Source organism: Pteropus vampyrus, unplaced genomic scaffold, assembly GCF_000151845.1.
Source record: "Pteropus vampyrus isolate Shadow unplaced genomic scaffold, Pvam_2.0 Scaffold123, whole genome shotgun sequence".
In the NCBI taxonomy this organism is placed as follows: Eukaryota; Metazoa; Chordata; class Mammalia; order Chiroptera; family Pteropodidae; genus Pteropus; species Pteropus vampyrus.
In genome coordinates this window covers 4,466,954-4,480,282 of record NW_011888904.1, presented here as the reverse complement: position 1 = coordinate 4,480,282, position 13,329 = coordinate 4,466,954, and the positions used below count along the sequence as shown (strand labels likewise).

The 13,329-nt window shown below is 38.9% G+C and overlaps 2 protein-coding genes and 1 pseudogene across 2 annotated transcripts in view; all 3 read right to left on the bottom strand.

The window, feature by feature from the left end:
• Nucleotides 1-5,615, bottom strand: part of CAVIN4 (caveolae associated protein 4) — a 9,728-nt gene extending 4,113 nt beyond the window's left edge. The window contains exon 1 of the mRNA XM_011366272.2: nt 4,754-5,615. Coding sequence (XP_011364574.1) covers nt 4,754-5,161 — 408 coding nt within the window. The 5' untranslated portion in view covers nt 5,162-5,615. The remainder of the gene's footprint in view (nt 1-4,753) is intronic.
• Nucleotides 5,616-5,667: 52 nt separating this feature from the next.
• Nucleotides 5,668-13,329, bottom strand: part of TMEFF1 (transmembrane protein with EGF like and two follistatin like domains 1) — an 81,902-nt gene continuing 74,240 nt past the window's right edge. The window contains exons 9-10 of the mRNA XM_011366271.2: nt 10,260-10,418; nt 5,668-6,779 (exon numbers count right to left, since the gene is read on the bottom strand). Coding sequence (XP_011364573.1) covers nt 6,695-6,779; nt 10,260-10,418 — 244 coding nt within the window. The 3' untranslated portion in view covers nt 5,668-6,694. The remainder of the gene's footprint in view (nt 6,780-10,259; nt 10,419-13,329) is intronic.
• Nucleotides 10,842-12,931, bottom strand: LOC105296268 (annotated as a pseudogene).

The window sequence follows — 13,329 nt, the reverse complement described above, 5'->3', positions numbered from 1 at the left end:
AGAGAGGACAAGAGAGGTGGCAGGAGGGCCAGACCATGTAAAGGCTCTGTAACCGATATCAAAGACTATGGCTCTTATTTTGAGTGGGAGAAGAAGCCTTTAAAAGAGTTTTGAGGAGAGTAGTGACATGACTTGACCTCTGTTGTAAAAGGCTCACTCTGTTGAAAATAGGCAAGATAAGAAGCAAGGAGAACAGCTGGAGACCACTGGGATTAATCAGATGAGAGATGGATCAGGGTGTTGGCAGAAGTGGTGCTGAGAAGTGGTCTGATTCTCCATCCACTCTGAAGTTAGGAGTCAGCAGGATTTGCTGTTAGATTTGGATGTGGAGTGTTAGAGGGTGTCAGGGATAATTCTCAAGCATGTGGCCTAAGCAAGTGAAGGGCAGATTTGCCATTAAATGACAAAGAAAGCAAGAGGAAGAGACTGGAGGGGGAGCATGTGATGTGAACATGATGATTGTGAGATGCCCAATGACATCCAAGCAGAGATGTCAAGTAGGCAGCTGAGTATGTAAGTCTGGAATTCAGAAGGGAGGTCTGTACCAGAGAGAAAAATTTAGGAGTCATTAGCATAAAGATGAAATTAAAAATCATGAGACTAGAGGAAAGACGTCTCCAAAATATTGAGTGAATAGGTCTATACGTTGCTATTCAAAACTCTTGTATATTTTCAAGCAATGCCTCCGATAAGAGCCTAATATCCAAAATATACAAAGAACTTATATAACTCAATAACAACATAAAACCAAATGATCCAATCAAAAAATGGACAGAGGACCTGAACAAAATTCTTGAGACTAAGGTGTGTTTCAGAATTCAGAATATTTCAGATTTGGAGAAAATGTCATATATAACATTCTCAGTGAGATCTTGGGAACAAACATTTTTGTGGCAGGAAATATGAATATTAACTCTAAGGGGGAATTAAAGACTGTAAATGGCTTTATGCTAATTCGGGGCAGATTTTGCCACCAAATGAGTTCAGGTCAAGCTAGGTCTTGCTGCCAAATAAGTTACAAATTATTTTTTACTTTTAGAAATGTTTGGATTTTGGTGTTATAAATATATTTTGGACTGGTAAATAAGAAGAAAGATGAGAAAGAACCAAAAGGAGAAATATCAGCCAGTGAGGTTGGAGAAATCTGAGAGAGAAGGACCTCCCAGAAGCCAAAAGAAAACAAGTTTCAAGAAGAGAGAAGGGACCAACTGTCAAGTGTGTCAAAAGGATAAGGATGAGAACTGAACTTGGGAACATGGCAGACACTTGTCACTTTGAGAACCAGCACAGAAACATAGCTGCTAAAGAAACCCAAATCACTATTTAGTGATTATTTCTAAAACTAAACGTTTAAAGATCATGAGACTTTTAACTAAGCCCATGAGTTGAAATTTCTAAAAGAAACTGTGCTCTTAAGATCCAGATTAAATTTGTTCAAAAAACAAAAAATGAGTAACTATGTAAGAAATACACTTACATGTATTTTGAAACCTATCAGCCTGATAGTCAAGAAGGTACCCCTGGAACCTTATCTCTTTGGATACTTATTTAAAATTAAATTCTTTGGCTATAAGATTGGAAAGTTTAGGACCTTAAAAAAAAAAAAAAAAAAGGAAGGTGGGTGTCTCATAGCTCTCTGATGAATCAGAAACAGCAAAATTATTCCTCTCCTTTCCTGACACCTGCTGCAGGGCATAGCTTTAACAATGCTAAGTGGGCTGGTATGGCCCAAGAAGGTATAATTAGAAAAAGAAAGAGCCATAGAATAATTACTGCTTGGTAGTGGGGAAAACCCTCAAGATCCTGCTGTGAGATCAGATATAGGTTAACTCAGGAATCACATACACTGTTTCAATTGCACAACAAATTATATAAAAGCAGTCTTTAAAACAAAACAAAAGAGGCAGAGTCAGAGAAAGTACTTGTTATGTGGATGTTTTTGTTGCAACCCTTGTGAGTCAGAGATGCCATGAGTCAATGATGAATATACTGTAATAATAATTGAAGAGTACAAGGTTGAATCCCAGTTGATTTCCGAATATAATTATTACATGTAAAATGATGATTTTTCATAAAAAAATGAGTACTTTCGGTCAGAGTAAAGTGGCTGTGATTGAACATCATAGTAATATAGTTAGGGGAACTTGGAATATATAGATGTTTGGAACTTATTATTAGGGAATGGCCAAACATCTCATTTGGCAACCACAGTCATGTGGTTAGTAAGCTAAATCATTAGAAGATATGGCGAGACTCTGGGCTTACATGATGAGAAGGTCATCAAGGTGAAAGTGTTCAAAGAGAAATGATAACTGTATGAGAAATAATAAATAGTTTTTTTAATGCTGATGTCCAGGAGTAAGTGAGAGCTCAGCGATACACAACAGTGGGAGATAAAATGCCAAGAAAGATTGCCACCAAAAGATATATCCAGGGAAATCTTTTTGAGGAAAGACCCAAATGTAAATGAACATACACTATAGCTGAATTGCTCAGCTTCAAGTTAATTTTAGTTAAAAGGGGCATTCTCAATATAACTACTTATACATATTAACTATGAGAATGAATTATAAGAATTAACTTTAACTCTAAGAATAACCATGTGAATACTGTATGGTGTTCTAACATCTCGTGAATCATCAAATCCGAGTTCTATATCCATTGTAATTTCCTTTATTTTTTCTCTACAAGCTCTCCCAGTTATCACAGACAGCAAGTGCTTACTGACGAACTGGGCTTTCTCTGAGCAACTTAATGTTACAGAATGCTCAAAGCATTCTATCTTACAAGAAAAGAGATCTGACCTAAACTAGAGCCTTTCAGTTGCTTTTTTATACTATCTTCTACTGGATCAAGTAATTATGGGAGTTCAAAGAAAGGAGAGAAATAGCAAGTTTCGGAGAATTAATAGGTGAATATAGAACTTTACAAACAAGAATTATGTCAATAGACAAACAAGAGTTAATTAGAACTTTTCAGAAACTTCTTTGCTCTAGCCTCTCTAAATCTTGATGGGAACCTAGTCCGCTCCTGGCACAAAGATTCTCAGGAAAAATGCTGGATACCAAGAATGTTTGCTAGTATGTCCCATGCAAGTGCAGGGTGACATATACCCATTACTGTTAAGGCCCGTGGATACTGCATTCTCCAATACCAAATCTAGATCCCCAGGACACACACTAACACTGAGACTGGCCTCTAGAGTAAGGTGACTGATTTCTTTCAAATTTTTAAGTCTGAAGTAGGGCTTCCAGGGACCTGGAAGGAAAGGGAAATGGTAAAGGACTTCAAATAGCATAGTCCAACCCATCTACTTTTGAAATAAGCAATACTTCTCTCTCTTCCCTATTCTTCCTCCTAAATAACCCACAGCCTCTTTAAAAAAAAAAAGTCCAAAATACCACTCACTATCAGTCAACAGAGGGCTATGGAGAATTGACTAATGTGTAAAGAACTGCTGTGGGGAGTTATCGCCCACATCCCTAGTGTCTTACAAATATCTGCCTACATAATCCAGCTGTGTTCCTATTGCATTTCGTATTTATTCTTCTAGGTTTATTTCCTATGCATATGGATAGCAATCCATTTTAAAAATACAGTGTGATAACACTGTATATGTACACCAGCAAACATCCCTGAATACATTACCGATTTTATATTTAGAACAAATTCTTTGACATGAAATTTTGGGGCCAAAAGGTTTGTGAAGTTTTAAGGTTTTTAATACACACTCACAAAACCACCCTCCAGAAATGTTGTACCAATTAATACTCCTATCAGCAGAACACTGAAGTGCTATGTTTTCTCACCCTTAACCTTCAAGTGTATATTTTAGTAATTGCAAATATTTAAAGAAGTGAAAGTGAAATTCTGCTCATTTATTTTGTCTTTTGTGAGCTGTCTGATCATGACTTTCTCATTTTTCTACCATGACAGGAGAGTTTAACTTTTTCCTTTTGATTTGTAAGTGTTTTAAAATATATTATAGATATTATGCATTTCCCATGAATATGCTGCTATTTCAAAAAATATGAGTGTCAATGGTACAGTAATATAGCAACTTAGCTCAATATACAATGCCACACAAAAACCGTTAAATCAGCTAAGTAAAATGACTTTGTAATCAAAATAAGGAATCACTTATGTGACTCTGTCTGTATAACTATAATAAGAAAAATAACAATTGCCTGATTCACTATGAAATAGTTTATTATTGTGACTCATATCTAAAAATTCCAATACACAGATTATATTGTGAAAAGCTTATATATTACTGTTTAAGGCTTTCCTGGCTCTCCATAATAATAATAAAAAACACAAACTGTGAAGCTACTAGTCCTCAGTTTCCTTCTTTATACAGTTCAAAGGTGTTTTAAACTAGAGGCTTCTCAGGTCTCTTCTAGTTCTAACATTCCAAAGTCTCTGAGAGGGCATCACACTAATATGGCTGATATGCTGAAAAAAACCTTACCAATATTAAGTTTCGAAAGCAAGAAATAGCCTCAGCCATGACCCACAGAGTTCATATTACACAAAATGGTTCAGAGGTTCAAAATGCTGATGATAGTATGTTAACATAGAAATGGTTTTACACTGAGGTCTCTGCTGAGACAGAATTCCACTACACGAATACATACCTATACATATACATAGTTTAAGATGCAACGTTGGAAACCTCGGATAGGACTCGTTGGCAATTAAAAGAGCTGAAGGATTGCAGGAGCAATTAGGGTAAACTCAAATGCAGGCTTACCTGGAAGATCACCACACGAAATTTGTTCTTCTTCATTATCTCCTCTTGCTTTGTTTCAACTTTTTGAACGTGAACTTGCTGCTTCTCCACCCGGGCCTTCACGTCTTTGATGTGAGCGCTGACTTTTCGGGTTTTTTCAAACAACTTGTTAATGACATAGCTTGTATTGCTGTGTGACTGGGAAAACTTCAACAGGTCGATCTGGACAGATTTGATGGCATTTTCCATTCCCCTGTGTCTCTCCTCTATTCTCTTCTGGCTCGCCTGCACGCTGTCCACAATGGCGGCAACTTTGTCCAACACAGTCACGATGGTAAGGGCAGCGTCTTGGTCTTCATCATCTGTTACACTTGACAGGCGATTCTGGTGGATCTTATCAGCACTTGAAGCAGACCCGTTATGTTCCATTTTATTTATTTCTCAGTGAAAGGTGGCCTACCACGATCAATGCTGGCACTTGGAGCAAAAAGTTAGCTTAAACAGGTGACAGGGTTGTTTAAAGAGCTGGAAGCCCCACCCCTGGAGACTGGTCAAGTATTTATAACTACAAATACCCATACGTGACTGTTCTGCAACATGAACCCTTGCAAAGCACTGGGGACTGTTCCAAACATGCTTATCGACTGACTAAGGGACTCAAATAAGACTGCGTGTATGGAAGAGGAAAGCTTTTTTCAAAAAAGTTCACTAAAGCCACCATGTTACTAACATTAAGCATAGAAGCCAAATGACCAAAACTGCAAACTCCAAATGTTGGGTGAAGTTTCTGTCTTTAGATAATTTCCAGTAGTATTTGTAAAAGCAAAAGGGAATTCTGAACTAAAATCTGCTTTTTCTATTAATTTCATATATTAAATGCACTGACATATCAATATCAAAGAATGTAGTAAATAAACACACCGAAAGAGACCATGTAGTGAAAACATTATATTATAACATGCTTTTCCAAATCAAATATTAAAATTAATATTTAATTTTGAACATATTAAATTCTACATGCATACTTCTGAATATCTAAACTACATGTTAAACAGCTGAATACACTCTACTCACACTGCAGATCTTTAAACATCACTATCTATTAGTATAGCTATTACTACAGGACGAATTTAGATAGAGGTCTTAGGTAATTTTTAAGCTCACTTCAAGAGCACCAATCATTAACAATCATTTTTGCATTTTATTCACAAACACTGATACAATTTATTTATGTTAAAGCAAGTATTTTCTTTAAAAATTACTGTGTATTAAAGTGGTTTAACTGAAAGAATAGGCTTTATTCCCATCTGTTTGTTATACTATTTCCACAATATCTAAATCTACTTTTCAGTGATCTCTGTTCCATCATTACTACCAGATACTTTTTTGAATTATCAGAATTACTTTTCAAAGAGAGGAATAATCAAATTCCAGTCCATACATCTTATAAATATTTTACATCTAACACACACAGCTTTACAGTTCATGCGATAGGCAGTGTCTAAAAAATCAGTTACTAAATCTCGAAAACATTTAAATGTTTATTTAAACACAGTGCCTTCTAAATTTTGTTTTGTAAGAAAAGTAATCTGTAAACATCTTTACCTTTAGTTCATGCTTGGTCATTTGCTGTGGTCATTGTGGAAGAAGTGGGTATGACTTTGTAACCATTTGTGAAGTGGTCCATCTTTGCAAAAATATTACATTCCATGGGTAAAGAACAAGTCTTAGAATTACCATGTGGTACAAATTTGTGAAATCAATTTTTGTATTTAAAAACAGAAAACAAACTCTACTAAACAGTCCAAAACTGTCGTAGCTGAATATTCTAAATACGAGCCAACAGTACTACACTAAAAAAATGTCCAAAAATAAGGCCTCTGAAATAAATATTTCCATTCTTTAAAAAAAGACATAATAAATGTACATCACATGGTCAGTGTAAATATAAAAGTCATCATTTTAAACCATTCTGGATGACGTATCTGAAGTAAAATGACCTAGGTTTTGCTTCTGTCGTCGTCCTCTATTATTTTTAGGGCATTTTCTGTTGAGTTAAAAAAGAAGATAAGAAAATGTCATTTTGTTTAGGATATTTCAAATGTTTCCAAAGTAGTGTACATTTCACACATAAAGCCATATAGCATATCATCACATGAAAAGGAAACAGGATGCTATTTGATGCAAGACAAGACGAGGCCCGACACATCAGACGGCCATCCTCCAGACAAAGCTGGGAGATGAGAGGGTTAGATACATGATGCAGGTATGGACACAAGCGAAATTCATTCCTGGGGTCTCTACTACTGACTTGCATCCCAAGAAGAATCCTCATCCTGCCTCTGGCCCAGCAAACTCCCTGCCACAGTGACTGATAACATATAAACCCGTGACAGTAGAAAAGATCATGGCCTACATACTTTCCTCCCGAGATGACAAGAACAGTTTAGATGAAAGGAGAAATCAGGAAGAAATATGCTTATTTAACTTCCGATATGAATACATAGGAAATACCTAAAGATTGTAGACAATGACTCAGAAGAAGTCCTTCTATACCCTGCTTGGGCAAACCACAAAACCCAATAAAGAACAGCCGTGCTGGGGATAAGGGGTATTCCTGGACTCTGTTCTCACTTTACCATACATGCTTCTCTACCGTGGTATAAATCTCATTGTGTTATGGCTACACTTGTGCCTGCCCACTAGAATGGAAACATATGAGCTCTTACTATGCACAAAGCGCTGTGCTACACTATGTGGAATAAAGAGACTGAGATGACGCCTGACAATTCTGAGCTTGAGCTCTGCTAAAAACTAGCTGTGCAACCTCCTTTTCCTACATATAAAATATTAAGAGTTGGACCAACCTCGCCAGCAAGGAATTTATAAACTAATGCAATAAAATCTTGAGATGGTGAGTACTCCTAAAGTTCCATGGTTTTATTCAAAGAACACTGCTTTGCCTTGATTTAAAAGCATCGATGGTAATAGCTCCGTTTTATACACTGTTTCTCACAAATTTTACCTAATTCTCATAAAAATACTCTGAGGGAAAAGTGCTGGAATCATGTCTATTTCATAAATGGAGAAACTGGTCGAGAGGTCAAGCGACCTCTTTAACTGTCACTAATTCGCCATGACCTTGGAAAAGTCCCAACTTCCTGGGGCTATGGTTTTTTTCATCCATAAATTAAGGGCTAGGATGGTATTCAAGGTCCCTGCCAATCTGTTATTCTGAGTCTAAAAACATGAAAGAAGATTCCAAATCTAAAAGATGAAAAGTTTACTCATGCGGCCTTGGTAAGTGGGTCAGGGGAACATCCTTTTAAAGGAAGATTCCTCACATGTAACAGCTACCATGGGATAAGTGAACAGCTGTTCCGTAATGGATTGCGTGGGAGAGGCACTCCTTAAAAATTCATAATTATCATATTCTAAATTCAAGACAGCAAGATAGTCTAGGGGAGAAAATACCACAATAAAAAGGCAGGCCTCAAGGAAAGATCTATGATAAACTCAATGAAATGACCCTTCAGTCACGGAGACGGTGGGCAGTGAAAATACCATAACACAGTTAATAATACCCTGTGATGTCTAAGTGTCTGTGAAGAAAGCAAATGGGTTTGGGGTACAAACTGCAGAGTACTAACTTGAAGACTTCCCATCAGGTCATTTTAATTTAATACTTGAAGATTATAGCACACTGAGAACAGAAGCTCAGAGCTGGATAAAAGGCTGGGTTGGGATTCGTAAAAGGGCTTAACCATCTCTACGGTCTTGGGTAAGGTACCTCCCATCTCAGGGCTTGTCTCCTCACTCCTCTAGAATGAAGCTGAACTCATAAGTTGCATCTCACTGACTCTAACATCCTTGGACCTTCTTAAAGACGACACTACCATGTGGCCTCAAAATCTTCCCTTACCTTTACCTTATTTCTTTCACCTTCCAAATCATTTATTACCCAACTTCTGCTTTACTCTAAGTATGTCCTAAATGGTCTCCCCGACCTCACATTTCCTTTCCTCCAATGATTTTTGCAAATGACCCTCAGATTAATGCTGAAAAAAATGTTTCGTATGAAATTCCTCCCCTGTTCAAAATCCTGAACTGCTACAAAACCAAGTGTGAACCTTGCTCTCCATGCAGTGGTCACACTTGGCAAATCTATTTCCCAAAGTGACACAACATGGACCTTCCACTAGATGGTTCAGTGAAAAGAAAAATGGTTTGGGAATCAGGCAGCACTGCATTCAAGTCCAGGCATTTCCACTTACTGGTTTGGATGAGCACACACAAACGACCATACACAAATTCCTTAACCTCTGAGCCTATATTAAACAGCCACGGACAGGCCTGCTGTTGCATGTTTTTTCCATCTCCTCTTTCTGCTGTCATTACTTTTTATATCATTACGTCCCTACTTTTAATCGACTGCCCAATTTTATACTCAATAGTCTTGCCTAAGGGCACATCTTCTGTTCTATAAAGTCCACTGACTTTAGTGCCTAAATTTTATAACAAATATCTGTTACTCAGAGAACAATTTTTTTTTTATCATTTCTAGATTTATCATTTCAGCTCCAGATGGCTGAGACTACTGGAGGTCTGGCCTCTATCCAGCCTTGGAGAGAAGAGCCATAAATCCATTATGGCCTGCCAATATCTGCGCTTGATGTACTCCAATCCCCTGCCCAGAATAATGCAGAAGAGTATACAGATGTTGTTTATGGGATTTCTAAACCATACCTCAAAGGAGGTAAGGAAGAGGTAAGCAAGAAGAGACATGAGGCTGGAAAGAATAAAGACAATATGAACTCAATTTGCTTTGACTTTTCTCAGGTCCAGTTCAGTTCTGACTTAGATATTTCTACTCAGTATGAAAAATACCTGTTTTCTGCCAACTGCACTCTAAGTAACCTAATTTGGTGTTTTAGTTATGAGAAACTCCAATAGTTTTAGTTAAGACAGATAATTTTAAAGCTTAATAGTTATGACTGTATTCCAGAAAATGAAATAACATTAAGACAATGACATAATAAGAAAAGTAGTTTTCTTTAACCTCTGGTTTCTTCCTTTCTTATTGTATTTACTATGAATAAAGTATATTCTTAGGGCATAAAACATCTTGCTGGGCTTAAAAACTTTCAATGTGGCTCTTTGGTGCATGTGTAGACCATTCTAAAAATTCTGCTACTAGCATTATTGTCCCTGAATGCAGTTCTCAGAACTGCCACACAGTTCTAAGATCCCTAAATTCTTTTATGCCACTGAATATTCTCATGCTCTCTCTGCCTGCAGCCTAGATAGACCTGTAACCCTGGGAATGAGTTCTTGTCCATCTTCTAAAGAAGCAAGATATGGAGAGGGCAGATCCACATGGAATGTCAATGAACTGATACTAGGATTTTTAAATAGACTGGTGGACTTAAAGCCCCTACCATTTTGAGTGTGCTTCAAGGTTCTTCTTTAATTTAAGAGCTACCCACACCTCTGATTTAAAGATATTATTTCTTAGGTCATCACCTACCTTGTTATGCACATGACAATTGCTACTATAATGGCAATCTGTACAGCTCCAATAATTGCTGCAATAAGAACATGAGTGAGCTTTTGCCTACTTGGCACTACATAGAGAATACTAAAGTCTGTCTTTTCACAGTGCTGTCCAGTGTAACCAGATTCACATCTGAAAAGGGGAAAAAAAAAGATTCCTGTGAGAATTACAACTTTCAATAATTCTAGATTTTAAAATTAAAAGATACAAAAGAATAATAATTTTAAACAGGAATAAAAAATCAGGCACTCTCTCACCATCTGAAAAAAATTGCCATTTCTGTTATTGCCTTTCATTCTTTTTGATATGTCTATTTTACACAGTGCTTCTTTCCTCTATCATTATATCACATTAAAGTTGCTCAATAGTCTTTATTACCTTCATTCAAAAATAGATGCATAATCTATTATTCAGTGGCTAAAATAGAGCTAACTTATTTATTCCTTGTTCTAAATCTAGGAATAAATTATTTTTCATTTTTCACAATTATAAATTAGGTGTGGTGAATGTGTAGTTTTTTCTTTCTTTTTTTTTTTTTTAAACCATTTAACTTGCTTTAATGTTTCTTCACAAATGGTGAAAAATACTGAAGTACAGACAAGGAATAATCATAATGTTGTGGCCAACATTATAAATACAGAATTATAAATTTAAAATATTTTCTGGTTTAAGAAACAAATCTGGTAGTCAGTGCAGCTCTGCGGGGTCTCTGCATCTAGTAGGGCCGGCCTCTGTGTTCCTGACGGTGCTCGCCTTTATCCATTTTTCCAGGTCCTCCATGCCCGCCTCTTCCTCCCATCTGTTCCATTAAAGGTCCAGGGGTACCCCTAGGGCCACCTCATCTTCCTCCACCAAAGCCATATCGGTCCATGCCCTGGCCACCACAGAAGCCACCTCTGTCTCCACCATGGTCACTTCTGAACATTCCACCAGGACCACCTTGGTCCATGAGGCCACCTCTGCATGCCACCGGGGCCACCTCTGCCTCGGTCACCACCTGGGGGTAGAAAGGGTGGCGGGAGGAAGCCTTCAGGCTTTGGGGCCTTACACTGGTTGCATTTTGTTCTCCAGGTGAAGATCTGGTTTCCACACCCAGATTGGGGCACTGCCAGGCTCCAGGTCGGTGCTGGAGTTTTCTCCTGCAGAAGGGTTGCCCTAGGAGCCTCGAAGCCCTCTTGTGGGGAAGCCATCTCTCTCCTCCATGGCCTCCCATGCGACCCATGGGTCCCCCAGGACATCTTGGGGCCCTGGACTCCACAGAGCAGGGGTGGCATCTCCCTGCCCTCACAGGGCAGCATATCCCCCCACATGCTGTTCATTGGCGGCTTCTTCTGAGCAAGAGAAACTTTCAGTTTGCTCCCTTGAAAATCTTTCCCAGCAAACCACTCCACAGCAGCCTTGGCAGTCGGTGGGTCTTCAAAGGACACCGTAGCATCACCTTTGGGCTTTCCTGTTTCCTTGTCCAAGTAGATATGGATCGTGGAGTGTCTAGTTCTCTTGTTCATCTTAACAACTCCGCACTGCTTAAAGAAGTCTGCGAGATCATCTAGAGTCACAATGTCATTTAATCCTTGCACATAAATTGCACTGTTGTCAGAGTCTTCATCTGGATCGACAGATGGGCTAGATCAAGATCTGGTCCTTCGTCCATGGGTCCTCCAGGCTTCTTGAAGCCACCTCACTCTCCAGTGCTGCCCATTGCACCGTGTCCTCCTTCCCGCCCACCTCGGCTCACACCTCCACCATCAAATCCTCCTCTGCCCCTGCCCCAGTTATCAGGGTCACTCACGCTCCAGGTTCTCTCCTCGTCCGGAAAATCCTCCAGACTCCTGCCCATAAACACCCATGCTACTGGGGGTGGTCCTGTCCATATGAATTCTGCTGCCTGTAGCTGCTGCTCTGTTGGCTATATTGACTTGGAGCCTGGCTGTAGGATTACTAACTAGTGGGCAGCTGCTGCCCATAGCCACTTTGTTGTCCATAGCTGCTAGGCTTCCCATAGGTGTTCTGCTGCGAGAAACTGCACTGGTCATAACTAGTCAGCTGTGCAGAGGAACAGCTGGTAGGAGGATAGGATGGTGGTGCCGTGACTGGCTGCATGCAATAACTCCCAGGTACCTGCGTATAACCGTAGTTACTCTGTCCATACCCCAGGCTGGGCTGGTTATAATCCTCTGTGCTAGATTGAGGCTGACTAGTCTCAGCAGATTTGTTACCATCCTATGGTCTTGCAGGAGCAGAGGCTGCTGGCTGTTGCCCATAAGCCAGGCAAGCAGGCTGAGTGCCATATGCAGACTGAGCTGCATAGGAAACCTGAGTGGTAGTTACCACAGTGGTAGTGGTATCATAAGCACCAGTGCCAGACCCCTGAACAGGCTGACTGTATGCTTGGGGGGCAGTTGAAGTAGTATAATCTGTAGGAGGCTGTCCATAAGACATTGCACAGGCTGTGTGCTCTTACATCACAGTGGTCTGAGCCTGGGTACAGCTGACATCAGTGGGCTGTCCAGAGGTTCCATAACTTTGTTGCCCATATGCCTGGCTGGTCTGTGCATATCCTTGAGTGGGTTGGGCAGTAAGAGCACTGTAGCCCCACTGGGCTGCAGCCTGACTGTAGGTACTGCAATCCATGGACGCCACTTTCTCTCCTTATACTTTTCAATATTTAGTGTTATTCCTTAGGCTAGATACTTGGAAATGAGATTACTGAATAAATAGGTATAAACATTTACAGTTCTTTGAACATAGCACCAAATTATATTCAAGACACCTTTCACTGTACATAATGTAATCATTTAAGATGCAGAAGGGAGATGAAAATAAGTTATTAATAACAGAAATGGAGACAAGCAGTCAAGTAGGTGTTAATCTTAGAAATTATCTAATTCCAATTAAAAGTAAATTAAAAGGCAACAACATAAGCTGATAATAATAATATGATAGGGGAAAACATTTAAGATGTTTAATAGAAAATTTACAATTTCAACTGACAGAAGTGCAATGTATAAATTAGCTAGCTTTCAGATGGAACTGATCAACAGAA